This window comes from Syzygium oleosum, unplaced genomic scaffold (assembly GCF_021117445.2).
Source record: "Syzygium oleosum isolate NSW1041296 unplaced genomic scaffold, Sole_v2.1 Sole_v2.17, whole genome shotgun sequence".
NCBI lineage: Eukaryota > Viridiplantae > Streptophyta > Magnoliopsida > Myrtales > Myrtaceae > Syzygium > Syzygium oleosum.
The window spans coordinates 4,671,683-4,695,325 of record NW_026607501.1 but is presented as its reverse complement, the minus strand read 5'-3'; the positions used below and the strand labels follow the sequence as shown (position 1 = coordinate 4,695,325).

Here is a 23,643-nt window from a genome sequence, read left to right as displayed (position 1 = left end):
CCATTAACTTTACTTAACGGAAGGACGACATTGAATATTTTTAAATAGTCTAGGGACTATATTGAAAATTTATCAATAATTTAGGGACCATTTTAGACAAATTGAAAGTCTAAGGATGAGATTGCACGTTATGTCAAAATTCAGGGATCATTTATATCATTTTTCAAAAAATAAAAATAAAACTATAGCGTTAGCCATCAAATTAGAACAAGCCATCAACACTCTCCGTCAGCCCCCGCGTCACTTCTTCCACATCGAAGCTCCATCAAGCTCTTCACGAATCCATCCAAATCCTTGTCCGAGCTTCCTCCGTCGACCGCGTCCGCCGCAGCCTTGCTCAGCTTCCCGATCTGGCCTCTCTCCGGCCTCGTCCCGTTGAGCGACTCGGCCAGCGCCTGGGCCAGCCGGGCGGGGTCGGGCACCGCATCTCGCGGGGCCTCGCACGCCCTGATCGCGACGCCCAGCTGGTCCACCAGCAGCTTCGCGTCCGTGTACTGGTCCGCGCCCATCGGCCACGTCAGCATCACCACCCCAGCGCCGATCGCCTCGAGCACTGAGTTCCAGCCGCAGTGCGACAGGAACCCGCCCACGGCGTGGTGCCTCAGTATCAGCACCTGCGGTGCCCACCCACGGATCACCAGCCCCCGCCCCGCCGCGCGGCTTTCGAACCCGTCCGGCAGGAGCCCGTGGCCGTCCAGCACCTGCCCGTCGGCGGTATCCCTCACGCACCATACGAAGTGGACCCGGCTCATCTCCAGCGCAGCCGCCAGCGCCGCCATCTGGTCGTTTGCCAGCGCCGTGCGGCTCCCGAAGCACACGTACACGACGGAGCGCTCCTCCCTGCCGTCGAGCCACTTCAGCACCTCCTCGGCCGGGACCGAGCTGGACCCGCCCCGGCCGGCCGGGCTCACTGAGTCATCCACTGGTGGCAGGAGCGGGCCCACAGCCCAGACCCTGCCTGGCCCGAACTTCCCCTTCATGTGGTCGACGTAGACTCCCTCCAACTCCGTGAACGTGTTGAAAACGACACCCCAGCTCCCCGCGTTTTCCAGCCAGCCCTGCCTATGAACCTCCATGTCGGCATCTCCATCCTTGTACATACTAAATAGGCGCGAAATCTGCCACCACCGGTACGTCGGCGAGTTCGGCACGTTGCGGAAGGTCACCGTGGAGTCATCATAGTCGCTGCCACCGTTCTTGGGTAGGTTTTGCCAGAGGGAGAACTCGATGGACACGGAGAAGGCGGCAGAGGGCGAGAACACGATGCGGGGGACGCCGAGCTCCAACGCTAGGTGCCGGGTCCACCCGAGAAAGAAGTCGGACAAGATGGCGACCGGCGGCGAGGGGTGGGACCGGAACCACTCGAGGACCGCCGGGTAGTGGTGGTGGCGCATAGAGAGGATCTTGACGATGAGGTCATTTTTGGAGAGATAGGGGATGTCGGGGGCCGGGATGACCAGCGGGTGGAATAGGGAGGGGTGCTCGGAGAGGAGGGGGAGGAGGAGGTGATGGTTGAAAGGAGTGACGAGGGCAGTCAAGCGGACGCCGCGGCAGACGAGGCGGTCGGCGAGGTCGAGGAGGGGGATGATGTGACCGGAGGAGATGAAGGGATAGACGAGCAGGTGCGGGGCGGCGGGAACATTGTCGGCGGCGGGCATGTTGGTCGACGCGGAACAACTTCTGGAGTCAAATTGCCGAAATGCTATGATGGAAGAATATCTGAAGGCCTTGGTTTTGAATAATGAGAGGAGGAATGACGACTTCGATTTATACCATTTGTGTGCGTGCGCGGACAGTGGGACTTTAGCCATGATTTAATTGGGGGGAGAGGGGATCGTAATCCTTGAATCGCGTGGATGGTGAGGACTTTCATTAGACTTTCTAGAACGAGAAGATTTCTTTTTCCCTGGAAGAATCTCGTGAAATGATGCGCATGCATGTTTCTAATAGATTATGACTGATCTTATGATATCTTTTGTTACCTTAAATAATTACTTTAAAATAGGCCCGATATGCTAAAAAATCACCAATTTTGTCCAAATTTTACTTTTTATCTCGTAAAAAAAATCCAACGCCTTAAATGATTACTTTGAAGCATACAGGAGCATCATGCACTCATGAAACAGAAAGAAATCGTGCGTTTTAGCAAAAAAAAGGAAGAAATTATACGATTAACATCGCACTTTTGGCACGGTGCTTGCCTGGTTGGTATACTCTTTCTTAACTTTTGTCTTCTCATTTTGAGTTCAGATTGGGTGGCGATGCGCCACGCCTGGCGACGGAGGTTCTGGTGCTTCTTCGCATTTACGCAGAAAGCTCCAAACCAGATATATAGCTGTCCTGAGGCCCCCACCATGACTTTGGACTTCTGGGTCCGCCAACGAAACTGGTCTCTGAATAGGCAGGCGTGCAATGCAAGCAATCAAGCAAGCATGGCCCATCAATCATCATCCCCAAAAGGGAAGAACAGGAAAGAAGAAAGAGGCGTGCAGGGGCAGGTTCCTGCCTGCTCCATTCAATTTCGGCGTTGGGTTTCTTCGGGTCAAACCGAGAAGACCCGTTTTGTCCTAGGTTGAAAATAGGTAGGTCTCGAATATATTACAATGCGAACGTGTGGAGATTGGTGGACCGGTTCCATAGACTTACCCGAAAATCGGACCAGATCGACGAGCCGATTTTTGGGTGGATCCATGAAACCAATGGACTATTCATTGTTCTAATTTTTCGGAATCAGTCATTGGGAACCGCCTATCCGAATCATGCTCACCCCTAGTCTAGGTTCAGGAATGGTTGACATAGAGCGATGCCGTATTGCATGTTCGAGTCAGCATCGTCTGCCCTACGATACCATTTATGATGTTCACGTGCGTGGTGAAGGGAGAGATGTTTGGGTGCTGTCCGAAGCGGACACGTCCTTGGATCACGTGGTATCCCACCGCATTCGAAGGTGCATTCAAAGTAGTGTTTAATGCACTAGGAATGGCTTGGTTTTCTGGTAACGGTGTGTACTCGTCGATTCGTCCTGCACGAGGAAGAGCGAAACCTAATTCTATCAAATTGCAGGCCGATGTGTTATCGTTGCCCCGGTTCGATTCGGTTTGAATTCGAGATCTAGTTGAATGAAAATGGTATTGCTAAGCGTAGTGCATGTCTTTCCATACAACTCTAGCTTGGAAACTCACTTTCACATCCTTATTCCAGCATCAATCCTGTAGGATTAGGCATTGGAGAAATACTAGCCAAAGTAAACTAAGCAAAACATACTCATACGCTTCGGTAGCCTTAGATTTACTTATCAAGAGAACTAATCGGAAAATTTACTTTTCATCTAGGTACTCCCACATTTTTCAAATTGAATCTTGTACTTTTGATTTCTTTAATCGAGTCTTGTACTTTTATAATCTAACCATCTCCCTCCAATAACGAACCTAGGGAAATTCAGTCGAGATAGCTGTTGGGCAATGTCGAAGCGTGACATGGTTAAATTATGCCAGCATAGACGCTCATGTGGATACGACTGTGAAAAATTGTTAAAATATATTTTCAATTTGAGCCCGAAGCGAAAATATGAATTCTAGAAATAGAAATTAATGTAAGATCAAGTTTTGGAAATAAGGCTTCCTAATATGTGCTGGAGTCTTTGGCCACCGAGGTTGGAAGGTCCAACATGTAATTGGAATTGGACCAAATTGTGAATATTTTCTGGAGGGGGGTTTTCCTTCGTGATTGATATTCTTTTGTTGGACTTCACGGCTTGAAACAGGAGTGTCCAACGCTTATTTTGAAACAAGAAAGTCCAACGTTGGAGTCTACCGCTTGACCATGATTCGGTAAACTTTTGTATTGAAAATATATTTCGAGATTGAGTCAATTAAAAGAAACCCGACTTGAGATTGATTAAATAAAAGTCCACGAAAGTTGAAGTTTTCTTTTCACTTGATTGACTGAATTGGAAATCGGATTACATATTGCCGTGGGTGCAAAGAATTAATTCCTCAAGTTAAAAGTCGGTCAAGGATGAAAAAGGAAATATTAGAAATTTACTTTCCTAACGTGCAAGAGTTGGCAGCCAACAAAAGAAGAAAAAATTACGCCAAGAGTTTAAGTATTTGTAGCGATTAAATTTTGTGATAAGATTTGTATATAATTCATTTGTAAGATCGATAGATTATTTCGCAAGGAATTATGGAGCTAAACGCTGCATGATTTATTAGATGTAATTGGGGCTTGAGAAACACTTAGAGTGTTTGAGTGACTCGAGTGTGGTTGTAATCTCTGTTATATCGCTTAATCTATAGTGGAATTTCGTACTGCTTTCTCCGTGGACGTAGGTCACTACGATCGAACCACGTAAATCTGGTCTCCAATTTATTTTTTTTATTCTGTCAATTTTACTGTTCGATCGCTTGGCTTCCGCAATAATTAGTATTAGAACCTAGCTTGGCTTAATTGAAGCAAATCGATGGCGATAGAAGAAGGAAAAGTGAGAATCGACAGATTTAATGGGAAGGATTTTGGTTTCTGGAAAATGCAGATTGAGGATCATCTATATCAGATGAAACTGCACATGCCCTTATTTGGGGAGAAGCTAGAGGCGATGAAGCAAGCTAATTGGGAATTGCAGGATAGACGAGCTTTGGATGTTATTCGGCTAACATTGGTTTGTAACGTCGTATTTAACTTCTTGAATGAGAAGACCATTGCGGGTTTGATGAAGCCTTATCGAACATGTACGAGAAGCCCTCTACGATCAACAAGGTCTATTTGATGCGACGTCTGTTTAACTTGAAGATGAGCAAAAGTGCATCAGTTGCTGATCATATCAATGAATTCAATGTGATTATTTATCAATTGAGTTCAGTTAAGATTGACTTTGAAGATGAGGTACGTGCTTTGATTCTATTACCCTCATTGCCTGATAGTTGGAATACTATTGTTACTGCTGTTAATAATTCTTCTGGGTCAACAAGTTTGACGTTTAATGGTGTTCAAGATTTAATTCTGAGTGAGCAGATCTGTAGAAGAGAATCTGGCGAACATGTATCTGCTGCTTTAGTAGGTAAAAATAGAAGAAGAACTGGTTCTCGTGTTAGCAGAAGTGGTATAAACTCGAATAGACGAAGTCAGTCTATGACTAGTGGCGCCATCTGTTGGAGTTGTAGTAAGAGGGGGTATCTTAGAAGGGATTGCCTTAAACTGAAAAACGACAAGGGAAAATGAATTAGAGTTGGGTCTGCGAATGATGTTGCCGCTATAGCAGACAATAATTCGGATAGTAATAATTTTGTCTTGTCTATCACTAATGATTCATCATTTGATGGATGGATTATGGATTATGGTTATTCTGTTCATGCTACACCAAACATGAACTGGTTTACTACTTATCAGTGCACGGATAATATTAAAGTACAGTTGGATAACAATTATGAATGCAATGTTATAGGTGTTGGTGATGTTAGAATCATAATACATGATGGTATCGTGAGGACATTGACTAGAGTAAGGCATGTTCTAGAGTTGAAGAAGAACCTGATTTCCTTGAGTGCCCTGGTTTCAACTGGGTGTCGGTATTCTTCAGAATGTGGAATTTTGAAAATTGTTCGAGGTGTCTTGCTGATAATGAAAGGAATCAAGCACAATGGCCTGTATGAACTTCAAGGTGAGACAGTGATGAAATTCGATGCGGAGACGTTGGATACATCGATTCGAGAGTTTGAATTATGGCATATGAGTTTGGGGCACATTAGCGAGAGAAGCCTGAAGGTTTTAAGTGAAAGATATTTGCTATGTGGTTATTTTGCTGACGGAGTGAATGTATACAGGTGCTGTGATTTAGATCAACGTCAGAAAGTGCAATTCAGTACGACTATCAGAGAAACCACGGATATTGCAGAATTAATTCACTTAGATATTCGTAGGTTGTCGCGGTTTCCTTAGAGGAAGAGTGACAGATTTATGTTAACAGTTATTGATGGCTACTCGAGAAAGACATGGATGTTTGTGCTAAGGCACAAGTTTGATGTTGTTGTTAGCATCAGGTAGTTGAGAGCTTTGATCGAAAAGGAGATTGATAAAACGATCAAGCAGGTGCATACTGACAATAGTATGGAGTTTTGCTCGGAACTGTTAAACGAATTCTGCATGAAGGAAGGTATAGTGAGACACCGCACTTGTGACATCCACAATTTTCTTCATAGTTTCTAATATTTAAGACATTAGTAGTGAGAATTATTAAGGTAATAAAATTAGTTTAGTAATTGTCAATGGGGACTGATACGCTCCAAATTACGTATCGAATGAATTTCAAGCATTAAAAATTTTATTGAGTTAAGGTGTTACTTCTATGCTATACTTTTTATTTATGATTTTAGCGATTTCAAAATAATTTTCTGAATTACCTGCATTTCAAACGAATACCGATTTCTCCGTTTATTTACCGCAATGTATAGTATATACCCAAAATACTTTAATATCTTCCTCTATTCAATTAAATTATGCTATTTGTCATTTTATTAGCATATATAAATTTCTTAATTTTCACTCTATTTTGTCACATGCCTAATTAAAATATGACATCATGCATGACCTATTGCATTTTGACCCTAGTAAGTTATTATCTAGATATAACCATAGTTACTTGCTATTATAGCCTTTAACCCAAGTAAATAAATGTGACCCCAAAATACATTTAATCATGGTGAAATTTTGGGAGATAAGAGCTGTAGAACATTTCTCTTCCTCCTGTTCTTCACGTCCACTCCCTTCTTCTTCCCCTTCACGAACACATTTTCCATTTGGCTTTCTTTCAAAAAAAAAAAAGGAAGAAGAAGAAAAATCAAAGTTCAAGCTCATTTTCAATCTAGCTTCTTGACAAGGTATATTGTTGGATTTCCTTTCTTTTTTTTCTTTATCAAATATGCTTTGTTGTTTTTACAAGAACAAGATTTGTTAATTTTAGTTACTATTTTGATTTCAAGGTGGTTGGAGGTTTGCTTTGTTGAAGATTTCACTTTGGGTAAGTGAAAACTCTAAGGCGAAGCTAGATTGATTCATTTAGTGCTCTTGATCTTGGTTGGTTGATTTGTTGTTATTTAGTTTGGATTTTATGTTATGTGTGAGTAAGTTTAATAGTATATGTTATACTTGTTGAGGAAAACTCCTATTGATTTTGAAGTTGACAAAACCTTCTATGTTATTGTAAATCTGATACTTATTCTGAACAAATTTATTCCAGGTCTGTATATTCTGGAAGCTCAGAAGAAAGTTATTCGACTTTACAAACCGTCAAGTATGTTTTTGAAGACCCACATAATCTAGGTTCGAGATTCGACGAGAAGTTATTCGAGATGCGAGATGCGAAGCGAAGTTATTCGATGCGAGATGCGAGATGAAGAAATTAATCAGACGCAGAAATTCTTCAGACGCAGACGCAGAAGTTCTTCAGATGCAGACGCAGAATTTCTTCAGACGCAAAATTCAGAACGTAACACAACAGCTAGTGATCTGGCATGGATTTCACAGAAGGAATGTTCTGATTGTCTCAATCTCAAACAAATTGATTGACAATCAAACATCACGATAAGAATGCATTACAACGGACAAAGCTCTACTTATGGAAACCAAGATTCTGATTGTATGGGCGATCAGAATCAGCGGGATTCAGAATCTGTCATTCAACGGCTACTCAATCCTTATTATACAAATCTGTCCAAGGTGAAGATTGGAAGATGATCCTCTGAAAGCTGTCCAACGGCTAGTAGAGGAGTATTTAAGAGGATCAACGAGCAGCAGAAGGAAGTACAGAATCAAGAATCAACAAGTCCAAAGTCTGAGCATTCTCCAATCATTTCTCTTGTCATTCTGAGCCAAACATTAAGATCTTGAGGGACACTTTGTAAGAGTGATTGTGTGAGATAGAGAGTCCTATCATACACAAGAGTATTAACACTCAGAAGTTGTAATTCCTCTTGATTACATAGTGAAATCCAGCCGGTAGGCTGTAAGCGTGGGAGAGTGGACGTAGGCTTGCTATAAGCCGAACCACTATAAACTTGTGTGCAGATTCTCTATCCCTTATCTCTTACTTTACATTCTGCACATCAAGAGCACCGTCTTTATAATCTGTCTTGAATCTGAATTTTATTCAGACTCTACTGTGATTTATTTTGTTTCCGCATAAATTATCAAAAATTGTTTAAGATCACCTATTCACCCCCCTCTAGGTGATCCTTGCTAGCTACATCAATACTATTGTGATTTTTGAGCTTGAATTATAAAGTTCTCTACATGCATAAATGTCTTTGAGAAATTTATTAGTGTGTTTTGTTGCATCTTGAATGAGAAATGTGGGAAAATGATAAAATTAGGCATAAAAGGGGTATTTTGGTAAATTTTGTTGTCTTGGTAAGGAAGAATTTCGAATTTTACAGAATAAGAGAGCCTGTGAACAGTGTTAATTTATAATTTTTAATGTTAATTAGTGGGTTATTAAGTTTTATTAATTAAAGGAAATCAAACCGGTTGAAAAAAAATGAGTTTATGAGCTTTAGGGGCAAATTTGTAATTCCGCCAAAGTTGAGGGGCGAATCTATAAAAACTGGAATTTCTGGGGACTGATCACAGTATGTGAAACCTTATTTTGTTAAGTGGTTAAGTTAGTTTTTAGAGATAATAGTTTAATTAGGTCATATGTTTAACTATGCAAAATTGGAGCAAATTGTAATAATTAATTAAAAGTGGGCAGTTTTAAAAATTTTGTAAATTATGTGGTGTCTACAGTGTAATTAAAATGTTTGTGTGTTTTAAAGAATAAAAATATTATCATTTAGTTTTTAATTTAATTATTATGACTTTGTTGGTTGAAATTCGAAAACTAAGGGGTAAAATTATAAAGTGAGAAATTTTACTAGGATAATTTTCTAATTTCAAGAATTCGGAATCATAGGAATGAGCGGTTTTATATGTGGTAAAAGTGCGCTTGATCAAGGGGATTTAAAATAATTAATAAATAAATAAATATTAGATGAGATACTAAATTATGGAGTAATAAATGTTATACAACTTGCAAAAGAGCCCTTCTAAATTGATATTGACTTGGTAAAAAAAAGAAAAGAAAAGAAAAGTTCTCATGTTGAAAGGTGCATAATTAATTGATTGTCTTGTATATTATGTAAAATGACAATAGATTGACATATTGTCGTTTGCGTTTGTAATTATGAAAATACGTGATATGTTTTACGTTACAATTAATTATGTATGTCTTTGATGTTAAGTGAGTAAGACCTTTGCCACAGCCTATTCGCCGTCGAACGAATTTCCTTGTATGAGTTATGGATAAGACTTTGGAGTTAGCCAGATATTCTATCGTATGAAACGGTTCTCTACAAGGTTGAGATGATATGAATCCTATGATAACATGGCTCTTGTAGTCATGGTATGACATGGCTTTGCCATGGTATGATATTCAGAAACGACCATAATCACGCGGATGTACAGTGGTGTATTTATCCTCACTAATGAAGATGACACCCGTGATGAATGGGCTGAGGCATGGCAAAGGGTATGAATGATTCCGTCCCTCATGATTTGATGGTGACGATGCCTCGTTAGTCGAGATGCCTCGTGAATCGAGATAGTCCTGGCCAGTGACAAATATGAATCGATGAGATATTATGTGATATATATGATATAGAATATGCCATCCATTTTCACATGAATGATTGATTTTATGCAGCATTATTGTTGTTTCACTGACATGTCATGATTGGAAGAGTAATATCATTAGTCATGTATCTTGTACTGTCTTGGACTCATAATTATTGTTGATACCAGGTTGAGTGGTGAGTGAATCTTCTATCTTAGATTTAGAGATTTCAATTACTGGGCCTCGGCTCACTCTTTATTTTTCAGATATGTAGGATGGATCCCTCACCGCCGCCGCGTTTTGGAGCTCCTATGTTTTTTTATTATAATTATGAAGACGTTGTTGTACCTGGATCACCGGTGGTCTATACTAGGTGTACGACTGTTTTATGGGTCGACGTGGGATTACCAGAATATATAATCCATAGTTGTGTAGCTTGATATGTGAATATCGAGGGCGAGTTAGTTGGACCACTTAGAGGCTTCGATGGCCCTCCTGGGTTTGGCGACGATGGCATGTCGTCGGGTGAAGTCGTCGACCCGTAGTTGTTGGTCCGTCAGTGTACAGGCAAGCTTTTGGGCAAAGTAGTTAAGTGCTGAAGTTAGGCGACTCTGACCTTTCCCAGTAATGATGTATTTTATTTTTTGGCGAATGTTGTATTGTAAAATTAATGTTAATATTTATAAAAAGATGCATATGTATTTTAGTATACATGTTTGGGAATGGTGTGAATGCTTTATTATGATTCCGCATGTTTTAATAATTATAAAAAAAAAATTTGGTAAAGACACGTATCGCACGTGACGTTCTGGGACGTCCCAGCATTAGTGCCAGTGAACCACAACATGTTGCGGAATTAATGAGCAAAACATTGCTAGAGACGACTCATAAAATGTTCTCTAGTGTTGGTATGGCTAGGAGATTCCTGGTGAATGCGCTTAGTACGATGAGCTACCTGAAGAATAGATTCCCATCGACCGCGATTGGATGTTAGACTCCTGAAGAAATGTGGTCAGGTAACGTTGCTGATTATTCTATTCTTAGAATATTTTGATGCCCATGTTATGTTCGAGCGAGTGATGGTAAGCTAGATAGAAGGGCAAGAAAGTGCATGTTCCTAGATTTGCACAAGGTGAGCGAGGTTATCGGTTGTGGTGCTCGGAATTAAATTCACCAATTTTCAATAGAGAAGTTACATATGACAAGTCTCCAGTACTTCTAGCTAGCAGTGTTCATACGGGTCTGAACGGTATTCAGCTTGAGGTGGAGTTGCAACTAAAAACTCCTAAGGTAGCGAGTATTAGCGAAGTAATCAACACAGATTATGCTTGTAGCGAGGTGGAGCCTCTTGAACTAACAGTTGCTGTAACTGCTGATATTGACAAGGTGTGTATTCGATATCCTAATATATATGGATGCAATAATGGTTTTGCTTTATGTGTGATTGAAGAGGTTATATCGGAGACTCCTTGTGGAACAGTTAAAGGTGCTTGTAGAGTTGGTGTTCTGATGAGGTCTATGGCTATAGCGAAGTCCAAGCGAGGCTTGGACTTGGAAGACGTCTGTGGCAGTTGAGCCCATCGGGGGCTATGAAAGAGTAGTAGCAAAATTCGGATTCTATAAAAGCGATTGTGACTTGGCTAAAACGTCGAATCAATGTAGAGATTATTAAAAATATGTTTCGAGTTTGAACCAATTAAACAAAATCCGACCTAAGATTGATTAAATAAAAGTCCACAAAAGTTGAAGTTTTCTTTTCACTTGGTTATCTGAATTGGAAATCATATTACATATTGCTGTGGGTGCAAAGAATTATTTCCTCAAGTTAAAAGTCGGCCAAGGATGAAAAAGGAAATATTGGAAATTTACTTTCCTGATGTGCAAGAGTTGGCAGCCAACAAAAGAAGAAAAAAAAAATAAACGCAAAAGGAGAAAAAGGAAAGTTGACTTCTTTGACCGGTCTATCCTGGGACTTCTCCTGCCGGTGGCATATCCCAATGCAACTGAGGTTTTCTCTTGGGCGTGCCTTGCTCGCATATATATTGCAGTTAACGCCGTTGTTGATAAGAGAAGTATTGAAGCGCCGCGGTTGACAAGAAGATATTCTAATCGAGTGCTTTGTGTGGGTTTTTCTTGTGGGTTTTGTTCGTAGAATTACAACAAGAGTTCAAGTATTTGTAATGATTAAATTTTATAGTAAGATTTGTGTATAATTTATTTATGAGATTGAGAGATTATTTCGCAAGGAATTATGGGGCTAAACACTACGTGAGTTATTGAATGTAATTAGGGCTTGGGAAACACTTAGAGTGTTTGAGTGACTCGAATGTAGTTATAATCTCCGCTGTATCATTTGATCTATAGTGAAATTCTGTGCTGCTCTTTCCGTGGACGTAGGCACTACGACCGAACCACGTAAATCTGGTACTTGATTTATTTGCTTTATTTTGTCAATTTTACTATTCGATCGCTTGGTTTCCGCGACATCCTGGGCACTTACAAATATATTATGTTGAGGGCTCCATTGGGTGGCTCTTGTTGATGTGAGCAGAGCTGTGGCCATAAATAATTTTGCTGGTGCGCAATTCTTCGACAAATTACATCCAAGAGACGCGTCTTGAAGCCAAAATCTTGTGGTAAAATTGTTTAATTTCTTCGTCAGACTGAGATATTAATTCGTAAATATTGTTTGAATTATTGGGTGTAATTGGGGGTTGAGAAATACTGAGAATGTTTGAGTGACTCGAATGTGGTTGTAATTTCTGTTGTATTACTTAATCTATAATGGAATTCGTTGCCGCTCTTCCCGTGAACGTACATCACTATGACCAAATCTCATAAATCTGATGTCCAATTTATTTCCTTGTTTTGTCAATTTTATGGTTCAATCGCCTCCTTTCGCAACAAAAATAAAGAAAAGAAAGGAGAAAAAAAAGGTCTTCTTCTACTACTCATGATTGCTCTCTCGAAGGGGAATTTGCCACGGCCAGTTGAGCTCACACAGCCATGATCGTCATTCGATCCTTGAACCTGAGCTCACGCAGCCATGCAAGCTCTGTTTGGCAGCTTGGCCATGGTTTCCTTGTTCACCGTCCTCATTGGGTGTCTATGTTGGCAAATCTTTATTTGTGTCACATATTGCCTCGTTTGATGGTCACGTCAGCTGGATTTGATCGGACTGAGTGTTGGAGAGACTTACTTAATTAGACAACTTGCAAAAATAGAAGGACTTAAATTAAAAATATAATGACTTGATTTGAAAAAATACAAATATAACAGGACAAAAAGTAAATTTTTTCCCAATCAAAAGTAAAATAATACCAAAAGATTGCAGCTTGCTCTGCACACCAAGTTGAGCAAAAACTCCCCTTCAACAGAACTTTGTGATGAAATGGGTCAGCCTGCAAATCCCACGCACGATGGACCAAACAGCTACTCAACGCATGGGCCCCGAGCTAGCTCCGTAAACATTGCATTCGACATCTTCGATCAGCTTTGATGCATCTTTCAAGCGCTTTTGGACCTAAGCCCATGTCTGCTCAATCCATCCCACACTGTAACGAAACCACTCAATTTGAAACACAAGAATCGACCAAGACAAAAACCCTAAGACTGATGATAGCTAAGCTGTCGTCCGTGCTGCAACGGGAGTTCTTTCTACCGAATCCAGAGTGCGAGCTTTTCGTTTTCCTCGTCCGTGCCAAGCTTTTTTGTTCCTAAACAGTATCTATTACTTTATTTCTGCTTAAACAACACAAATTTGAAACTTGTTTGACATGGATCCATCTCTTTTCTCGTCGCTTTGACCATGTTTAGCACGATAAGGAAAAAAGGCGAAGTGCACGTAAGTCCATTGATCCCTCAACTAGAAAGAAATTACAGCAGAAGCCATTATGTCAGTAGTTATACTGTAGTCTATAGTAAGTGAAAACAAAGCACTTTTTTTGTTTTTTTGCTAAAGTGAAAACAAAAACACTTGCTTCTCGTATAAAACAACCCCAAAATTTGAGAAGCAAGTTCATGAAACTCTGAGAGACAACTAGGGCTTGTGGTGCTGAGACAAGGGGTGTCCATTGTTGATTGGAGGTGGGTGTCGACCGGCCCCGTGGTAGTCTCTGTTGGTGAGGGCCATGATTTCGTGAGCAGACTCCGTGGCTTCCTTTTGGGCATCAAGATTCTGAAGGCTACCCTCATCATAAGGTTCTTGGGATGATGGGCATTTGGAGCTTCTCATTGCATCGCAATGCACAGGCCTTGAATCTGGTGGATACACCATCATCTTCCTTAAGATGGAGACTCTGATGGGTCTTGTTGTTCCTCCCTTGCCTCCTTCATTCTATTGCCAAAATAAGTTAAAAAGATTATTAGCCAGAATAATGCGCTACAAGAAATAAAGATGTGTAGGTGCTATAGATAGTACAAGTATCAACTTTCTTTCGTGGGATTTATTGTAGCAGTGGGGTTAGATAATCTGAGCCGTCAGATCTAGTGAGTTGCAAGGAGTACACCCAACGTGTAGGTGCTATAGATAGTATAAGTATCAACTTTCTTTCGTGGGATCTATTGTAGCAGTGGGGTTAGGTAATCTGAGCCGTCAGATCTAGTGAGTTGCAGGGAGTACGCCCAATTTAGACTGTCCAATATACCATATAGTATATGGAATATATATATATATATATATATAGAGAGAGAGAGAGAGAGAGAGAGAGAGAGAGAGAGAGAGAGAGAGAGAGAGAGAGAGAGAGAGAGGAACCTGATCTTCCATGTACTCAAGTGAGCTTGCTTGGGGCAACTTTGAATCATTTTGGTCCTTTCCTGCATTAATTCAAACACTCGGATGATGAAACGGATAAAAAACCCTTTTCCAACTACTTGGATGCATTTTTTATGTCGCATTGAAACAAACTCAAACAATCTTCAATATTTGCGGCTTATTTATCACTATGCGCTTATGCAAAGTAAAGACACATCAACTAACTTGAGAATAAAAGGGGAAAAAGAAGAACAAGAAAGATTAAGGTAGAGCAGGAAAGAGCATCGCACAAACAGAAGCACTGAACAAAATTTTGGCTTTCATATCATTAAAATTTCTGTAGTTTGGATACATACAGGTATGATATTCCGCACTTGCATATAGCTTGACAAAATTTCAAAGGAAAAGAAAGGGATAAAAAGCAAAGAAAATAAAAGAAAGGCAAAAAAAAGAGAGCTTTTCTTGTGTAGCTCTCAATGGATGCAATTATTCATTAGTTGTTCCTGGGAGGGTGTGGTTTGGGCACATGATAATCGGCATTGAAAGCTACAAAACCACCCATTTTGACTTTGATGGAACGACGGGGGCTTCTAATTCTTGTCGACTCGTAGTCTACGTCCGACATCCTTTTCCCTCTACGTAGGCTACTTTTTCCAAAATAATTCTTGGCACCTGTTGATGATGCTGATGAGAATGATGATGCACTCTTTGAACTCATTTGCATACTCGAAGTCACTTCTTTCGCCGTGCTTTGTCCCAAGAACTTTCTCAACTTCAACTTTCGTTCCTCGATTCCTTGATCAATGTCTCTCACTACGTCGGTAGTAGAAGGAATGCCGTCATGTAGTACCTGCAAAATATGAGCAAAAGCAAAGTAAATAACCGGTCGAACACTCCAAGAAAGTTGTGGAAGTATCGCTACTTAAACATTGGTGAGAAAAACGACTTTCGCAACCCTTTTTACTACCATCCATATCGACAACAGTGATGCGTGCACTCGACAATTGTTATGATAGAATGTAATTTCTTCTACCTTTTGAACTTCTGATGAGGAGCCTCCAGCTATTAACACCTCCACTCCATCTTTGTCAAGAACCAATTTTTCTTCCATGGCTGAGAAAAAGTTCCAACATTCAGTGAGGTTTATACACGCGTTGACCAACATATACCACAATATGACACGCAAATTCGTATAGCTTATAAAGCATATTCTACTTACCATGGCCAATTTGTGCACAGGAGCTCGATTGTTGTAGTGAAAAGAGCACAAGCATGAGCAGAAAGCTAGTGATCCTTACGGACGCCATGTTTGGTCGCTTCTCCCCCTTTTTCTTTAGCTTCTTCAGAGTATGTTTTGTTGTTTGAACAACGAAAGAGAGGGGAACATGAGGACGCAAACCATGGTCTTTATAGAGTCTAAGGCCTCGGTCAAAGGCTAGTGTCCCAAAGCTTACTTTTTCAACATTTCCCATCATAGATGATCATATTTAATATTAAACGTAGTAATGCCCGCATTACTTTGAAGAACTCAAAAGGACAAGCAAGTGTTCAGAGAGTCTCGAGTTGAAAAGTTGCAAAACGGTTTTTGGTTGGGTAGGCTTCAGAATATTAAGAGGTTTTTCAGCATGTGATCGCGTGGAATTGAAGATACGGTGTTCAGCGCCTGTCTGCCGCCATGCATGCAACGTGGAATTTTTTTTTACTTGTCCAAACCCTAAGTTTTTGTTTTCATTTTCACTTTTCAATCGATATTAGTTGCTAACGAGTGTTATAATTCGATTTTTAAAGTATTGATTTACACAAAATATTGAAAAAATCAGTGGGTCGGAAAATTTAAACTTTTTTTTTATGCAGTTGCTTAGCAAGTGGACTCATTAAACAAAATATTAATGTTCGATGCATATACTTTTCGGTCTAAAATTTCAAGTTTTCCCCCACGTTTATCGATGCCAAAACAGTGTAAGAGAAGAGGTTTTTAGGTTGGACAAGAGAGATTCACAGTGGCCAATGCTGCCCTTTGGCACACATCCTCATAGTAGTGGAGGTTGCGCTGGCTGTTAGTTCATTCATTTGTTAATTCCGAGTATTCTAAGGTTTCGTATTTGACTGATGAATTGTTCAAAGTTTGAAGAGAGGGTTTAGTTTCATGTTAAATTAACTTTGCTGTTTGAAAGCGTTTTGGTCGAGAAGTTGTCCTAGTTTTGACTGCAATTAGGAATTTACCTTTGGACAAGGCACAAAGATTTGACTAGTAGGGTTAGAACACCATCCACAAGTTACGCCACCATATTTTGCCTTAAGGAAAATTGAAGAAAGTACTCGGAGTGCTCCGTTAGGGATGAGCCGAAAGGATCATGCGACAAATTATGAACAATTCCGTTCTCAAAAAAACATAAATGATCAATAATAAGTATAGTATCGTTAGGTTTTTGTGAAGACAATGTGCATACATATAGAGAGACTCAGGGGATCACAAACATGAACAGTCAAGATATCCGCGGTCAAAGCATCCGACGTTATTTGTCTATGTAGTTTCAATGTGTCTTACATACATAAAGTCTCCATCCATCTAATAATTCTCATATTTTTAGGTTGGATATTCTAACAATTGAAAAGGGAAGCGAAGTATTTTCTTTTGGGCTCTTGGATTATTGACTGAAGGTTAATTTCGCATATGATGCTCAAGTTAACGCATGCTCATCATCATGTGCAATTCCAAGAAAAAGTGTGACTTTATTTAAGAAACAGTTTTCCTCAAAATCAAACGTTCCTTTTCGAATCATGATATTTATATCTTTCCTGGCCTGACATGACGACCTTTATAATAAAGTGGTCTATATCCTTAAGTAGCAATGCGAGGAATGATCATTCGAGTTAGAGAAGGCAAAGAGTTTCCAATTGAATCAGAACTTTGCTCTTTTCGATTGAGAAAATGAATGTGAATGTTTTTTTTTCCAATCATCATATTATGGAGAGAAAAAGAAAGAATATTCTTGTGTGCTTTTCATTATTATTTTCTCTTGTGATTAAATTCGAGAGAGAGAGAGAGGCACTTGGTGATCGGGGCGACGTGGTTCCCTAAGAGGCAGCATTGGAATTGGGGGATTGAAGAACATGGAAAAAGCGATTACCACCTCGAATCGCCAACCTTTGATGATTAACAACAATAAACAGTTATTAACGAATAAATTAAGGGCTAGGGTTTCACGAAGTATAGAACACGAGGGCGTGCTCTCCAACTTTACCTCTCACTTTTACTTTAATTTATGAGGACAATGTATCATAGTTTATAACCTGACTGGCTTTCAATGTCGGAAAACGAGCGGCGCAAAGCGTAGTCGTCGGCCATTGCACATGCAAAGGGTGTATGAACAGTGACTCTTTTTTTTTTTTGGTAAGGAACAGTGACTCTTTTTTGTTCTTCGTTCTTCCTTTTTTTTTTTAAAGAGTAATATAGTATAATATGATATGATATAATATGATGACGCCTGACCCTTTTGTCTATATACACATTTGGGAACAAATATTCTCAAATCTGAATGCAGCTTTTAAGCCGATTCTCGTCTGCGACTCGCTAGTTAGCTCCTTATGGACTGGTATTTATGAGAAAAAGAAAGATATTATACATATACATACATATGCTATGTGGAATATGTGAGAGCACACGATTTTCTGAGGTATATTAAGACTAAAATTTACCATTTAGAACGCCACAAACTACTTTCAAAATTGGATGATCAATTGTCCAGATGCTTGGATATACAATGATCTTGAGAAAACCCTAATTTTTCCCTTTCTTTTAAGCGACTGATTTGGTCTTACATTGCAAATTTCTTGGTCATGTTTAATATATGTACAGCTTTCTCGGTTCTCACCGCATTGAGAAGGGGAAAAAGAAGAGCTTTCTGGGTCGGGCCGTGAAGTTCATGTTTTGACTTGGACCGAAAGTTTTGACTGAACGTGTGAAAATTCTCCTGGTCGTACTTGCGCACAATTTGAATGTTGGAGGCATATGAAGATGGACAGCGAGCTGGGTATGTTCCCACAAGAGCATCCATAGCAACGGGTGTCAGAATTTGCGTAGAAGTTGTACTTAGTTCAGTCCATTGTGTTCTATCAATTGCCAAGTATGCAGCATGCATAACATAAGAATAGGCGGTAACAATAACGAGTGTGCACAATATTATGAGGTCAAGTTCATCATTTTCAAGCCTGGTACGTCGGTTTCGAGAGCCGGTATTACACACGGGTCGACTAGTCGTGTGTATCTTGACGTGGATTCGAGCATATCAATTACAATCTTCGAAATAATGACATATCTTGGTCATGGCGTAATGAAAGAAAACAATAAAGGACGATGAGTCACCATGTTTCTTTAGCTCCAAGGCCATCTTTAGGGTTCTTTGAACTTCGGTTGTTGAGAAAAGCTTTTGTAACACCCCCCCCCCCCCCCCCACATGTACGGAAGGAGATGGGTTCGAGTTATGGAGATCCTAAAGGTGTGTGGATCGTGAGATTGTGGTCACTTTCGTTTGTCTCTGAATAATATTATTTTAGTTGTAAAGCGACTTTGGTTAGGGAGCTTTCGATCGGCATTCAAACTTGGGGGGTTTCAAAAGGAAGAGAAGTTTGGCTTGCCTTTACAAGACATGGCCACATGATTTTGTGAGACATGGTCACATGATCAATTTCCAATGAAAGCTTGTTTCTTTAAAGGTTTTAAAATTTTCTTTTTTTGATGTGATCAAGGAATTGAGACAGGTCTTAGCATGCATGGTCTCTTGTTCATGCACAATGGAGGTTGCTTTTGGAAAAGTTGGTGCGCTTTTTGATTGTTGAGATTCTGGGTGATCTTGTCAAGATGTTGGACATGGTCTGTGTGTTTGGGAAGAGCTAGGCTTTGGCCGGTGAAGGGGAGGCTCGATTGAATTTGATGTCCCAAGCTTTTAGCCAATAAAGGTATGGAGAATTGAGAAGCCAAAGCATAAGAGTTCATTGTTGTTTCAATAGGACTCTCGGGCCCCTACAATGTAATTTTGCTTCATTTAGTATTGTTTAATTATAAATACATTAGTTTCCTTCAGATGCGGAAACATTTTTCAATGAGGAAAATCTTTACGAGTGCTCACTGCTGGAAAATTCTTTGATCCTCTAATTTTATCTCGTTAATTCTGTACCTCGACTTTATTTTGATGGGTCTCACGTTGAATATACATGATTTGAGACGTACATTCATTTATACTAGAGCATGTATATACATCTGCCGCAGTGACTACACATTGAAGACGTTCATGCTATTTATGTGAAATTTACGGTGAGAGTCACCATACATGTACATCCAATTTGGTGTATGAATCCTTTTACAGACTTCATTGACAATACGAGTCTGAAAAATTTTAGTTTTAGTGTGCGTTTGTTTTGCGAAAAATGAATTATTTAGAAAATATTTTCCTAAAAATGATTGTTTGTATTGTTTACAAAAATGAATAAATGAAAAATATTTTCGTTATATAAGAAAATATTTAGACATAAATTATTGTCGATGATGAAAATATTTTCTTTGACTAATTATTTTAAGGGATATAAGTGATCATTTTTAGGAACATATTTTTCAAATAATTCATTTTTCGCGAAACAAACGAAACCTTAATAAATCAAGGTTTAGATTCAGACGGGAAAATTGTCCAAAAAGTTTTAAACCTATTATACCGCAATCAATGTAGTGTTAAACCTTTCAATTATGCCAATTTAGTCATAAACCTTTTGACAATTTGTCAATTTAGTCATAAACCTTTCGATTGTGTCAATTTAATTTAAATTTTATGACGATTTGCCAATTTAGTTCTTTCAGCTAATTTTAACAGCAAATTGCTGACGTGGCGGTCTAGTTAATGCCAACCATCCTAAGTGGCAGTACCAACACGGACACGGATAATTTTTTAAATTTTCTGATTTATTTCCTTTTTCTTTCTTTTTCTTTTTTATTTTCCTCTTTTTCCATCCACATGCCATCGCTGGGCCTTGGCGATGGGCCACCAGCAATTGTGACCCTCACCCAGGAGAGGGCGTTGAGGCCCTCACCAGTAGTTGGTGGAGGGAAAAAGGGAAAAAATAAAAATAAAAAAGGAAAAATAGAAGAAAAAATTTAGAAAATTACAAAAATTGCTCACGTTAATGCTGGCCATCCCAAGAAGGATGGCTAGCATTGACTAGACCGTCCCACGTAGGACGATCAACTCTGACTAGATTACCACATTAGTAATTTCCAGCCAAAATTAGTTGTAAGAACTAAATTGGCAAACCGTAAAAAAATGTAGGATTAAAGTGGCACAATTAAAAGGTTACTGCCGTATAATAGATTTAAAATATTTTCGACAATTTTCCCAACTTCAAACCACGAGCTACGTAGCAGGGTAGGATCATGGTACTTCAAGCTTATACAAATATCCCACTCCATATCGAGTTGCTAGCACAATCATCCACAAGTTGATAATTTACTCAACACGACCCTCTAGGTTAAAAAAACAAAGAAGAAAAACTAACACTTTGACTTATAAATGTAGAGATGCTTTTATCGAGGTATGATCGTGTGAGATTCGGGTCAGTTCTTATAGTCTAGTACACATTGCTCGATGGAAAACCTGTAAAACGTTTGAGAGAGCAAAATTTCTAGAATGTGTATTTCATTTATCTGACCACATTTTTGGGCGATCTTTTCTTTTTGAGTATATGAAATCGTTACTACCGAAAAAAGTGTCAAAAAAGTCATAAACTTATTTTATTTATACCAATTTAGTCTTAAATCTTTTAATGGTGCCAATTTAGTCCTAAACATTTTTAATCTAGAGCTAATTCAGTCATTCTGGTTAATTTTGGTTGGATATTGCTGACGTGGATGCTAGCCGGCGCTAACATGGACATTTTTTTTAATAATTTAGAATTTTTTTTCCTTTCTTTCTTTCTTTCCATTTTTTCTCTCTTTTTTTTTCTTTCTTTGTTTTGCTCCTCTTTCCTCCGGAATCCGGCATAGCCATGGCCAGCAAGGGCAAGCCTCGCCTAAGTGAGGGTGGCCCTTGCAACTACAGGCGACTGTCGGCCTCGCTGGGCTCGCCTTGGCCTAGGCGACGGCTCCCTTGCCAAATTTGGCTAGGCCAACCCTTGACCAGGCGATGCTCGAAAAGGCTACCCTCGCCCATACAACACCTGGGCTTGCCAGATCTAGCGAGGGCGACCTCGCCGGCGCTTGCCCTCGACCCGGTGAGGCCAGCCCTCCCCGGCTATGGCCATGTCGGCCACCGGAGGAAAGAGGAGGAGAAAAGAGAGAAAAAAAAAAAAGGAAAGGAAAAAAAGAAAAAAAATTCGAAAATTATTAAAATATTATTAAAAAATGTTCACGTCGGCGTCGGTCGTGTCACGTAGGCTGCCCAGCCGGCGTCCATATCAACAATATTCAACCAAAATTAGCCGTAATGACTGAATTGGCTTTAGGTTAAAATGTTTAGGACTAAATTGGTACAATCAAAAGATTTTGAATTAGATTAGCACCAATGTAATAGGTTTAAGATTTTTCTGACACTTTTCACTATTACTGCTACATTTCCCATCCCTAATTGAAAACCATATAAAGTTTCCAATTGTAGCAGTGCTTGATAAGTGCTCCAGGCAACGATTAACAAGGCCCTTTCATAAATCTCTTTTATATATCAAATAGTGCCCACTTGTTAAAACTCATTGAATTTGCATTTGAAGTTTAATTTTCCCATGCGATGCGGATGATTAATTTTCTCGCATCATATAATTTTCATTTTTGAATATGTTGTAATAAGTATTCTTAATGTATGTAGTCGTCTTAATCGGTGGCTTTAGGGCACTTTTTAACAAGATCCTTCTTTAAATTGACAAAAAAAATAATTTATCACCTAAAATGACTTAAAAATTGTTGCCGGGCCCGATGTTTGAACTTGGTTGGGCGTACAAGTTAGGCCCAAACTTAGTCATGCAAGATAAACTCATTTCGGCGGTTTTCATGTTAATTGTGATTAACGGGTTAAGAGAAGGTTGTTAGGCCTCTAGCATCATTCTTGCTGAAAGGCCTAATCTATCTATAGTAACAAAGGCTTGACTAGAGCACAACACGTCTAGGTATGTTATGATCTTTAATCAAATTCTGACAAATGCAACTCGTCGAATCACATGAGCTTTTATTCGTTACGTCGCGGACACGCGATATATGTGAATTCTTCGATATGATGGTTGTCAGTTTCTAAGTCATAATCACATTATTTAATTAGGGGAAAACGGGAGTGTAAGACCATTCTTTCAACATTTGACATTGTTTAAGGAATTACCCGGCTATCAAAAGACCTTACTTTGTTTCGCCCAAGATATTATCAAATCGTTGGATGGAGAGGCCCCGTTATGATTAGATGACTGAAGACCATGGGGCTTTCTCTCCATATTCCTAGGGATTGAGATGCTCTCGACGCAATGCTTTTGTTTCACGGAAAATTCTTAATTTAGAAAATTTTTTTCGAAAGATGATCGCATGTATCTCTTATAAAAATGGATGAACGAAAAATATTTTCATCGTTCATGAAACTGTTTAGACTTAAATTGTTGTCGGTAGTAAAAACATTTTTCATTGACCTTTTTTAAGAAATATAACTAATCATTTTTTGGAAAATGTTTTCCAAATCCTTCTTTTTCCATGAAACAAATGGACCTTTAGAGCCAATATCATATCTTACGATCTGTATTGATTGGGATCAGTCGTGTGCAGAAGGCATCCAGACACCGCTCAATGAGTCCGAATCCATGCAACTCCCAACTAAACTCCTACTAGCATCGTCTTTGGATATTCTTTTGCCAGAGCTGAATATGACCTAGATAGTACGTATGCCGGTTTTTTCTAATGCGCTGGTATAAGGATTTTTATCAGGTCCACTTTCATCGTCGGATAGACGTCACTTGGATGAATTCGGTCACACACCTATCTTCTAGTACACGTGCCGTCCATCTAAGATCTAACGACGATCGAGAGTACTCGTAATTTCGAGCCTATCTGTACAAAATTCTCTACAGATGATTAAGTAATTTGGTACACGATTATAATTATTATTATTATCATCATCACACATTTATCACGAGTTGCTTGGTGTCGTGTCAATTTCCTTCCTACCATGATCCTTGGTATAAAGATTTTTTTGTATTTTTTATGTATTTTTTTTTATAATAAAGTCAAAGAAGA

The 23,643-nt window shown here is 39.5% G+C and overlaps 2 protein-coding genes across 2 annotated transcripts; both read right to left on the bottom strand.

Moving 5' to 3' along the window:
• Positions 1 to 215: 215 nt before the first annotated feature.
• Positions 216 to 1,658, bottom strand: LOC115676720 (flavonol 3-O-glucosyltransferase UGT89B1-like). The gene has a single exon (XM_030599688.2). It carries the CDS (start codon positions 1,656 to 1,658, stop codon positions 216 to 218), a length of 1,443 nt encoding a protein of 480 aa, XP_030455548.1.
• Positions 1,659 to 13,682: 12,024 nt separating this feature from the next.
• Positions 13,683 to 15,618, bottom strand: LOC115676722 (uncharacterized). The gene is made up of 4 exons (XM_056319101.1): positions 15,430 to 15,618; positions 15,069 to 15,246; positions 14,397 to 14,458; positions 13,683 to 13,979 (listed from the first exon to the last, which is right to left on the bottom strand). The coding sequence occupies exons 1-4, from the start codon at positions 15,616 to 15,618 to the stop codon at positions 13,683 to 13,685; spliced, it is 726 nt and encodes a 241-aa protein (XP_056175076.1).
• Between the last annotated feature and the right edge of the window lie 8,025 nt (positions 15,619 to 23,643).

Coding starts and splice junctions, on each gene's coding strand:
- LOC115676720 (XM_030599688.2), bottom strand. CDS start 1,658: ATGCCCGCCGCCGACAATGTTCCCGCCGCCCCGCACCTGCTCGTCTAT.
- LOC115676722 (XM_056319101.1), bottom strand. CDS start 15,618: ATGGTAAGTAGAATATGCTTTATAAGCTATACGAATTTGCGTGTCATA. Junction 15,247..15,429: donor CCTCATCAGAAGTTCAAAAG/GTAGAAGAAATT, acceptor CATATTTTGCAG/GTACTACATGACGGCATTCC. Junction 14,459..15,068: donor CTCATCAGCATCATCAACAG/GTGCCAAGAATT, acceptor GAATTAATGCAG/GAAAGGACCAAAATGATTCA.